The 11,388-nt window shown below is 41.3% G+C and overlaps 1 protein-coding gene across 1 annotated transcript in view; it reads left to right on the top strand.

Annotated features, from left to right (window-relative positions):
- The window catches only part of edc4 (enhancer of mRNA decapping 4), a 29,589-nt gene that overhangs the window by 13,331 nt on the left and 4,870 nt on the right, over positions 1–11,388 (top strand). The window contains exons 21-28 of the mRNA XM_005751493.2: positions 350–386; positions 614–761; positions 1,011–1,166; positions 2,554–2,669; positions 2,798–2,963; positions 4,267–4,453; positions 5,148–5,367; positions 6,263–6,426. Of these exons, the coding sequence (XP_005751550.2) occupies positions 350–386; positions 614–761; positions 1,011–1,166; positions 2,554–2,669; positions 2,798–2,963; positions 4,267–4,453; positions 5,148–5,367; positions 6,263–6,426 (1,194 nt within the window). The remainder of the gene's footprint in view (positions 1–349; positions 387–613; positions 762–1,010; positions 1,167–2,553; positions 2,670–2,797; positions 2,964–4,266; positions 4,454–5,147; positions 5,368–6,262; positions 6,427–11,388) is intronic.

The following is an 11,388-nucleotide window of genomic DNA, read 5'->3' as shown; positions in this document are numbered from 1 at the left end:
CCTGCATGTCTTGCGTCTACATTGGTCTAGACTTGACCAGTGTATGAGCATTTTATAGGGTGTTGACTAGCAAAAGAAAGTGATTACTCACACTGAATTACAGGTAGACTGATGCTTTTTTTTCATGTCTACATCAAGTAGCAGGATTGAGTTATTTGTCTTCTTTAGCATTATTGCATTTAATTTAAGCCAAATATTATTTTATAATAAAGTTCTTAAAACTAATAAACGTCAGAAAATAAGTAGTTTAGGTAAATGAAACAAATTGATTTTTATGCATTAATGTAGTATTAAGTGTGCTATAAGTAGTATTGAGTACTTAGTTAAACATTGTTTCTCATGTTTACAGTGAGTCATCACAGTCCAGGCAAATGGATTCTGGTCAGGTAAATTCCTAAAAGAAAAATTTCCTTTTTTATGTTGGTTAGATGTGTCATGCCTTTATGTGCAGTACGTGCATTATTTTATTTTATTTTTAATTTTAGAGAGTTGATTGTTACTGATAATGTCTTGTAAATTATTACTATTTGATAACATGTTGTTTGTTTCAGCAGCTCTTTGGTTTCTCATTCTTGGATTCTTTTAATTCAGCTTTTCTCCTCATCTTTAAAAGTTTAATGCAGAAGTACAGGACGAGTTGATGATGCTGTTGCGTAGCCAGCAGAGGGAGTTAACTGAACTGCGGGGACAGATTGAAACCATGCAGAGCTCCATTATGGCTCAGGTGGAACATGTCCTGACAAATCACCAGGAGCAAGAACGTATCCTTCAGTAATCTCTCACTCACTCATGATTGGGTTTTTTTGTTTTTTTTAAAAATTATGTTTCCAAAATAAATGTTTTGAGAAAAAATTTATACCAAAGGCTCAGTGAACAGCTGTGACTGTGCAAAGATTTAAATGTCTTTTAGCCACATCTTTGAAATCGTTATCATTACAGGATGCTTGCATTTTTAGCAATGAGCCGGTTACAATCATATTCTTGTGAGCCTTGACCTGTCTTCACCTCAGACCGCAGACTTGAGCGAGTTCTGGCAGAGAGTCAGAATCATCAGCAGCAGCTTCAGGAACAACTCAGCCAGCATCTCAGCCATGCCCTCAGCTCAGCTCTGACCAACAGAATGGACAAAGTGCTTCGGGACGAAATGAAGAAAACAGTCCCACAAAGTAAGAAAACACCAAACACACTCCCAGAGCATGATGGGTGCCATTCACTGCTAAGCATCACTGAGATTCATACATTTAAAAAGGTCACATAAAAGTAAACATCTGTACAATTCAAAAGAAATGAAAAACATGAAAAAAAAATCTTGAGAAACACCTTAAAAATGTGTTATCAATACAATTTATTTCCTTTAAGTGTCAGATGTCTGTTCAAATGGGATGTTAATTATTGTTGTATACCAATTATGTCTGTGAAAGGTCTTAGACATCCAGGTCATTGTAGTCTAAGGAGCTTGGAAGGAAAATCATCTGGATTTTCTGAAGATGTTTAACTTCGCATCTGAGAAGCTTGTTCAGTTGCAAGAGCAATTGGTCCATGTGGGACTCTCCACCAATTGCTCTTAGAACTAAGGAAGCTTCTCGGGTGAGAAGGGAAGCGTCTTCAAGAAATTAAAGAAGTCCAGACCCTTTTCCCCCTCAACCTCCTTAGACCTACAATTGTCTCTAACAGCAACATTGAAAACCGATAATACAGTCTGAGTCAGACTAAATAGATTCACCAGGCAATCGTTAGATCAGTCACTTCTCTTTCCAGATGATGGTGGTATTGAGCCATTTTAATGTTTGTAAGTTGAGGAGCAGGAAGATCTTTATGTACTAAAACATGTCCAGTCTGCAAATGCTGCAAACTTAGTTAAACCCCTGTCCCACCCTCTGGGGTCTCTTATCAAGTCTTTCTGTTATTGATATACAAATGTTTATTGTAGGTATATTTAATAATATTTAAGGTGTTTTTTCCGCAGTGTGTATAATCTAAGTTGCACAAATGTTGTGGTTCAGCTTAGTTGTCTTGTAAGCTTAAAGTTTTAAGAACTTAAAATTTATTTACTTTCACCTTTTTTGATCTATTGGCATTTTGATCAAAGAAGAGCAAATGGTTTATGAACAGAATAGCTCGTATTTTTCCTTGCTAATAACCAAATATCATGAGGTTAACACTACAAATCACTGATGAATATAAATATGGATATAGCAGTTATTAACAAAGGCTACAATTTCTGTGAAGCTGCATTTTGTTTGTTTTTTTTCCAGCTCTGACAAAAAAGCCAAGCTCTTAAGTGCACACCAGGTTATACATCAATAAATTACTGTGTTATTTAATGCTTGAGATCATCTTGAGGCATAAGTAATGTTAAATATAGCAAAGGCAGCTGAGGTGTGTTGGACTGAGACACTAAAATTAAGCAGTCTCTTGAGAGATGTGTTCCTGCCTCGCCTCTCCTGCCCTCGTATTCGAGGATGAGATGTTCCTGTCTTTCTTTGCCTCCAGCCTCGATCACATGCCTAATTATAGAGGGGTTCCTGCTAATCTGTCTTTTCCCCTCTCTAGCAATCTCTAAGACTTTGGAGCCAGTGACAGGCCAGCTGAACAACACAATTGCTGCTAAACTGACTGCTGTGGAGGTCACCCTGAAGGACAATGTTGGCAAAGTGGTGAAATCGAAGGTAGGTGACTGCCTTATTTTACCACTTGTCTGTATTTTTTTCCTCACTGCTATGCAGGATGGGCCTTTTAGGATTATTTACTGTGTATTTTCTACATCAACCTATTCTCCCTGCCTCTTGTTCACCAGAACACAACGGATGCGATTGGTCGAGCAGCAGCAGAGGCGATGCAGGGCCCCATCCAGGCAGCATATAAAGATGCCTTCCAGAGCATTGTGCTTCCTGTTTTTGAAAGAGGCTGCCAGTCCATGTTTCAGCAAATCAACGACAGCTTCAAACAAGGCACACAAGAATGTAAGGAAATGAAGGACGATGATAAACTTGTACAAAACACCATACAAATATCAAGCTATGTAATGATCCACTGCAGGACATGTTGTCTAGGTGCACTAAAACATTAGATGTACAGTTGCTTTAAAAGTTTCTGGACGCTCTCTTAAAGGCATCCCGATGGCTTACAATGGCTGATGACCTTATTTGGATACTTAGCATTATTGCTTTCTTCATATTGAATGTTCTCAGTGTCTAGCTCTGAAATAAGGAGCTGTATGTGGAACTCTAATTAAGTAAGTGTCTCACTGAAAGATCTCAGGGACAACTTTTGTACTGATGCCTTTACAGACCCAGCCAGTCCGCTGATGTGCTGAAAAGCAGTCTGCTTATTCTGAGATTGCGCTCACGCCCACTCTTGGAAGCCGCAACCTGATCTTTTTTAAATTTATAATGTGCACAGAGAGGCCACAGTTCCGCTCCTCTAATTTAAAATTAATCCAAGGTTTGCTTTGTAAATATTACCTGCTTTGGTGGCAAGCAGTTCTGGGGACTACCTGTTAAGTAACTGCTGTAAGGTCCCCAGGTAACTACATAACCTTCCAGCCTCTCCCCCCCCCCCACCACCACCACCACCACCACCACCACCAATTCATGCTGCTAATAGAAACTCTTAAGTGATTTCATAGCTCACCAGTGGCTAGTTAACTCAGTAAGAAAAGAAAATTCTGTACTTCACTGTTCACTTGAATTTGCACATGGTTTTCCTCCATTTAAAGCTAATATTAATAAACATGTTTCCCAAATGTTAACATCTCTACCTATCCTGAGAAAGTATACCTACTCCATGCCAGAAAGAGACTTCTGAGAACTACAAGTGGGGGGAAAAAGTGGGTCTGCCTCAAATAGTTACCAGGCTGTCGTAACTGTGAAAGTGGCAATTGATGCGCTTTTTGTGATTGCTGTACTAACATCTGCACTGCTGTGTTATCTGCCTTCAGCAGTGTTTTAATGCCCAAATGTTACTCGCTTAAAATGGTGCAATAACATCAAATGTATAATAATTATTGATACATAATGCTGTAATCCTCCTGCACTAGTCATTCTAGCAGTCACATGTAGGGTCACATCTGCACACAACACTTGCATCTCGGCAAACTAGCTCCAAATAAAATGAGCCAGTGGAAGCAAGTAAGAGAGCCTTTTCATGTTGCACTGACTCATTTCATATCATTATGAAAAATGTTGCTCACTAGAGTTGTGACAGTATTTAAGATGTGTTTGCTTGCGTGATGAGAGATTTTGTTCTTGACTTTCATCTTTGTAGACATCCAGCAGCTTGAGACTCATATGAAGAACAGAAAGCAGAGAGACCAGGATACACGAGACCCCATGATTGGCCAGCTCCAGCAGATGATCGACAACTTCCAGAGCTCCACTGATCAGCTGGGCAACAACATCACAGCTAACGTCCGGGCTGAAGTCCAGCATCAGATCCAGATGATGGTGGGAAAGTATGTAACTGAGCTGTTCCTTGTTTACCACTGTGTGAGCCGTGTGTGACTAGAAAAGTGAAACTTTTTTCCCACATAAAAAAAGTAAATGAATCTTCCCAAAACTGTTTACTTTACCTTTTACTTTTCTAGTTTGTCACTTAACACTTGATTATTCTTTTACTTCCGTTACAGCATTAAAAAAAAAAAGATGGTCTTGCAAATCAGTATTTAAAACAGTCCTGTTGTTGAGTGATGTTATTCACATTTATTGATCTTGCAGCATTGACTTACATACCAAGTGGACATTTTGAACTTCAGCTACGCATACCAGCAAATACCTATGTACCACTATGGCTTTACTTACTGCATATTGAGCAAGTGTGTAATAGATTGGAGGGTAAAAACAAGCAAAGCTTAATCCTGGGGCTAATGTAAGAACATCAATTCGATCAGGTCTCTTGTTCCCCCTGCAATTAATTTCAAGGCCTCTAGAGTTTATAGATTGTCAGGAGCAGAGCAGAGAGAAAATAGCTGGCCCACTAAAACTCTTGAAAAGGAAATGACAACGCCAAACTGTGCAGAGTCAGTTTTTAAGCCAATATCTTGTAGGTTAAGGGCAAGGATTTTCCCCAAAGCGCAAAAATAGACTGCAGCGTATTTGTTTAAGATTCATGCAACTTGGAGGATAACTGTCCTTCTTTTCCCTGCTCAGCTTGCAGGAGTCTATTCTTAGCCATGTGCAGCGGATTGTCAAAGGTGAGGTGAGCCTAGCGATGAAGGAGCAGCAGGCAGTGGTCACCTCCAGCATCATGCAGGCAATGAGGTCGGCGGCCGGCACACCAGTTCCCACAGCACATTTAGACTACCAGACACAGCAGACGAACATCCTGCAGCTCCTCCAGCAGGGCCAACTCAATCAGGCTTTCCAGCAGGTAACACGCACACACTGATGTAACCAGGCTTAAAGGTTGCACTGCAGCTTCCTCTGCAGCTGAGCTGTGTTTTCCAACTACTAATTAATGCAGGCAACTGCATACAACTCACTATAACTCTCATATGCATGTATGTCCACCAGGGCCGAGAAAGCCATTATCCTGCAACTACTCCACAGTCCCACTTGCAAACCCCACCAGTGCATTAGTTGTGCTGCAGGCATTCATTATGCTTGTATTTACTCCTAAGTGACTTTGTATGTGAAAATGCTTTGAATTGTGGTAAAACACGTTTCCCCTCTACTTTTAAGCTGAAAAACTACCCCGTCTAAGCTTACATGCTAGTTAAAATTACTAATTTTCTGCAATGTTTAAAAGATTTTGTGTTATAAACACATCTAGTAGTTTTGTGGTTGGAATTAATATTAAATTTTAGCATGGAAAGCTTTGTCTGAGCTTGGTCATGCCATCTCATTTGGTGTAGCTGATGCAAAGTACCTCCAAACTGCTCATCCTTGATTGTTGGCTTCCTTCATATTATGTTAGATCTCTTGCTCACAACTTTTGAGGATCTCATGTTTTGGAAACGGAAAATGACGTAGAATTGAAACTTAAAGAAGTCCAGGCGCAGACGACGATGACCTGGATGATTGAGAACCTTCACAGACGACATAGAATTGAATTGATTGGCCCATTGTTACCTATTCTCAATCCAGCTTTCAAAGTCAGGATGGGACTGACACTGAAATGCTGCATTAATAACTTGCTTGTTGATGGAGTGCACCTTTCCTTAAGAGGCTTATTGTATGGAAAGAGATACTTAAACTTAAATTCAGGTGCAAATATTTATATAAGTGGTTAAATTGGTAACCCCCTGTCTTGGTTTACTCTACAGGCTCTGTCAGCGACTGATCTGAATTTGGTCTTGTATGTGTGTGAGACCATCGACTCTCAGCAGGTGTTCGGACAACACCCCTGCCCTCTAAGCCAGCCCGTGCTGCTTTCTCTCATCCAGCAGCTTTCTTCCAACCTCACAACTCGCTCTGAGCTCAAAATCAGGTGAGTAAACAAAGGTTGTCATTTTTGGCAGCTAGGTACAGATTTACAGTAGGCTTTTCTTTCTTTCTTTTTTTCTGGAGTCAAAGAGAACACATCCTTTTTCATTAATTTGCATGTAATATGTAAACAGACACAGAAAGCCAGAAGACGGTAGACACAGTTGGGCTTACACTGTAGTTGTTCCGTGAGATATGACCGTTCACAGATTTTAGTGGATGTGAGTCTTCTCTGTGTTTGGGTTTGGGATTAGACTAATGTCATAATGACTGAACAAAGGCTGAACCATAAAACAAAAAATTGGAAGTGAATAAAACTACACTGAAAAAAATGATTTGCTTTCATGCTTGCTCAGAACAGACCTTAACATTTCAGTTTCAGGTGTAACACAAAGGTCTCTGGGTAGATGTTGTGGCATCCCCATTGGCCTGTTGTTTCTGGGCAGACAGGTTGGTGGATCATATAAAGTACAGCAGGTGGTATTATACCAAACTTTTTTCCACTAGTTGCTCTTGTTTTTCTGAACTGGCAATCACAATACATGTTAAGAGTCTTTATTTATTCTGGGTTATTAGGAATATCAGGGTAATCACTTTCAGCCTAAGAATAGGTAAACTCAGCAGTGCTCAGGGCTGCATGCTACAGTACACAGGACCAGGCTCAGCATGACTACAGTATCTCTGAAGGAGGCAGATGCTTCAGTAGCAGAGAGATTTGTGTATTGTCAGTCAGAAAATTTAGCTTTATGTAACTGGCAACTGATCAAGGCTGTATTTTTTCCAGATTCATAAATGTTTATTTGTAATTAACAGTAACATAAGATGAATAAGGAAGCATTTTGTCTCCGGTTATGAAAAGCAGAAGTAAAAATGGGACAAATGTAAGTTTCAACCAGTTGTTGAACTTCTGGACTAATGATCTCTCCATCAAAAAGAATCGGTGCAGCATCTAGCCCAGGGGTGGGCAACTCCAGGCCTCGTGGGCCGGTGTCCCTGCAGGTTTTAGATGTGTCCTTGAACCAACACAGCTGATTTAAATGGCTAAATTAGCTCCTCAACATGTCCTGAAGTTCTCCAGAGTCCTGGTAATGAACTAATCATGTGATTCAGGTGTGTTGACCCAAGGTGAGATCTAAAACCCTGCAGGACACCGGCCCTCGAGGCCTGGAATTGCCCACCCCTGACCTAGCCACATGAATTCTCTTTGACATCACTGAAACTTAAAAGAAAAGGGGAAAAAAAGAAGACCTCAGGCCAGATCAGCAAGGTAAAATGTCAAATCTAGCATCTTATATAACTTTAAGGTGTGCCTTCCGGTTTATTTTTATTAGATTTAGGCGTCTAATGTGAAGCTACCCTCCAGTAATTGAAAAATGATGACGAAGGAAACTCAAGCTGAAGGTTAACCTTGGGTTTGCTACCTCTATCAGAAGCACTGAGCCTTGTTCTCAAGTCCACTCATTCCTAAACATAAAGACGACTAAATATGATTCATAAATTCTCAGGAATGTTGTGCTATTATTTGCACTTTAAATATATGTCTGTGAAGGTTCTCAGTCATCCAGGTCATCGTAGTCAAAGGAGCTTGCAAAGAAAAGCATCTGGACTTCTTTAAATTATTTGAAGACGTTTCGCCTCTCATCCGAGAAGCTTCTTCAGTTCTAAGGTCAAATGGTGGAGAGTCCCAGATATAAACCTAGTGGGAGTAACCCCCCACAGAGGGACAAAAGGACCCCTGATGATCCTCTAATCGCCTGAGCCAAGGTGTGAAACTGGGTGTGGGTCCCAATCAGCCAGAGTTTCGGGTGAGTTCATTGTGAAACCTGGCCCCACCTTATCATGCGAATTCCTGAGGTCAGATGGCCCAGGATGTGAGTGGGCGTTAAGGCGTCTGGGGAGGCATCTCAAAACTGGATTATAGATGGCAGAGAGTTGGTGTCGTAAACCACCGCCTCTGTTCAAAGATGGTCGCTCACAGTGGACATAGATGGCTTCTTTCACTCCTCACCACATTGTTAAGTTTGTGTTTTGGCGTTTTGTCTTTCGGGTGAACCAATTTTTGTCTGAGCGTGTTGCTGGGTCTGAAATGCACCGGGATGTCATGCTTGGAGAAAACTCTCCTGAGTTTTTCTGATACACCGGCTACATAGGGGATGACAATGTTGTTGCGTCTGTCCTTCTTATCCTCCCTCGCTGGTGTCTGGTCTTCTTTTCTGTGCCTCTTTGCTGACTTTAAGAACGCCCATTTAGGATAGCCGCACGTTTTAAGTGCTTCCTTTACATGTGTATGTTCCTTCTTTTTCCCGTCAGGCTTAGAGAGAACATGTTCTGCCTGGTGGTGTAGGGTCCTGATTACCCCAAGTTTGTGTTCCAGAGGGTGATGGGAGTCAAAGAGGAGGTACTGGTCCGTGTGTGTGAGCTTCCGGTAAACTTCAATGTTGATCGACTACAAGAAGACAGCTCCTTGGAGGACAGGACCAACTTCACACCCAATCAGATTTGCACACTGTTAGACCTCTGCCTCACCACTACATATTTCAAATACAACGAGGGTTTCTACAGACAAAAACATGGCTGTGCCATGGGCTCCCCCGTGTCACCTATTGTAGCCAACCTTTACATGGAGGAAGTGGAAAGAAAGGCTCTTGGCTTTTTCAAAGGAAGAGTACCCAGCCACTGGTACAGATATGTAGACGACACCTGGGTCAAAATCAAGACACAAGAATTGGAATACTTCACTGCGCACATTAATGCTGTGGATAAAAACATCAAGTTCACCAGGGAAGACACAAAGGACAACTGTTTGCCTTTCCTGGACTGCGCCATGCACATTGAAGAGAACGGCAACCTCAACATCGAAGTTTACCGGAAGCTCACACACACGGCCCAGTACCTCCTCTTTGACTCCCACCACCCTCTGGAACACAAACTTGGAGTAATTAGGACCCTACACCACCGGGCAGAGCTTGGTCCCTCTAAGCCTGAAGGAAAAAAGAAGGAACACACACATGTAAAGGAAGCACTTAAAACGTGCGGCTATCCTAAATGGGCGTTCTTAAAGTCAGCAAAGAGGCACAGAAAAGAAGACCAGACACCAGCGAGGGAGGATAAGAAGGACAGACGCAACAACATTGTCATCCCCTATGTAGCCGGTGTATCAGAAAAACTCAGGAGAGTTTTCTCCAAGCATGACATCCCGGTGCATTTCAGACCCAGCAACACGCTCAGACAAAAATTGGTTCACCCGAAAGACAAAACGCCAAAACACAAACTTAACAATGTGGTGTATGCTGTACAGTGCAGCGAGGAATGCCCAGACCTCTACATTGGAGAGACCAAACAGCCACTTCACAAGCGCATAGCACAACTCAGCAGTCCATCTGCATCTTAAGGATAAAGGACACTCTTTCAAGGATGCCAATGTTCACATTTTGGACAGAGAGGACAGATGGTTTGAAAGAGGAGTGAAAGAAGCCATCTATGTCCACTGTGAGCGACCATCTTTGAACAGAGGCGGTGGTTTACGACACCAACTCTCTGCCATCTATAATCCAGTTTTGAGATGCCTCCCCAGACGCCTTAACGCCCACTCACATCCTGGGCCATCTGATCTCAGGAATTCGCATGATAAGGTGGGGCCAGGTTTCACAATGAACTCACCCGAAACTCTGGCTGATTGGGACCCACACCCAGTTTCACACCTTGGCTCAGGCGATTAGAGGGTCCTTTTGTCCCTCTGTGGGGGGTTACTCCCACTAGGTTTATATCTGGGACTCTCCACCATTTGACCTTAGAACTGAAGAAGCTTCTCGGATGAGAGGTGAAACGTCTTCAAGTAACTTAAAGAAGTCCAGACGCTTTTCTTTGCAAGCTCCTTTGACCACTTTAAATATAGCTTTATTATTCTTGCATTTTTCCAACATCTGTAGTGCTGAAAAACTTTAAAAAATCTATTTATTTTGATCAAGTACATAATATACATAGTCATTTAGGAAAAAATAGTAAAGCATATAAAAATAAAGCAAAATACACTACAGTGCTCCACTGAATCTGATTTAGTTTACGTATCCAAAAGGAGTGAGAACAAGGAAACACTTATTTAATCCTACCCCTTCTTTTTAAGTTATCAGTTATAAAATGTATCCAGCTTACTTATTGATATAAACCTCAATAACAACAGACACATTTTTAATAGCATGGGATATACACACTACATTAAATGCACATTTTTATCATAACTCCCAAACATTACTTGGCCTTGCTGTGTGGAGGTAGCTCCAGTTTTGGAATGCTAAGTCTAAATTCTGAATAACCATTAAGTAGCATGAAGTTTAACTAAAATTCACTAAATAAAAGTGAATAAAAAATCCTGTGATGTTTGAATACTAAAAATCCATGCACTGTCTCCACTTTAAAGACAATGCACAGTTTGAGCACTCTTACTCTTCATTGCAGGATATCATAATTTCATTATTGTCTCACACCATTGTAGTTTGATGTAAGACCTGTCCTGTGATACAGCAGGCATAACTTGTAATTTTGGAAAACGTCATAGATTTTAATCAAAAACCCGTGAACTGTGCAGGTTTATGTCATCACATAACGTCTTAATTCTAACTTTTGAATTGCATGCGTTGTCTTCTCTCCCACACACGCCGGCTCTTATGCTCCCCTCAGTCAGTAATAAAGCTTGTCTTTGTCCAAACTTTTGCTGCCCATCTAATCTGTTTTGTATGTTCATTACTCCCCATCTCCCACGTGCTAAACGGTGCTAAAGTGCTGACCCCATCACCCGGCTCCGTCTGTAGCCCTGCTGCATGGCTATCCTGGGAACGCCGATGATCCCATGAATAGCATCGCAGTTTTTGGATGCACTCTATTGTTCTGTTCTTCCTGCGTCCTTGTATCTTTTTTCCCCCCATGTAGTTCAGTTTTGTACTTTTTTTTTTTTTTTTTTTTTTTTGGG

This window comes from Pundamilia nyererei, unplaced genomic scaffold (genome assembly GCF_000239375.1).
Source record: "Pundamilia nyererei isolate P.nyererei 1_Seehausen unplaced genomic scaffold, PunNye1.0 scaffold00314, whole genome shotgun sequence".
Taxonomy (NCBI): Eukaryota; Metazoa; Chordata; class Actinopteri; order Cichliformes; family Cichlidae; genus Pundamilia; species Pundamilia nyererei.
This window is presented reverse-complemented; position numbering and strand designations above follow the sequence as displayed.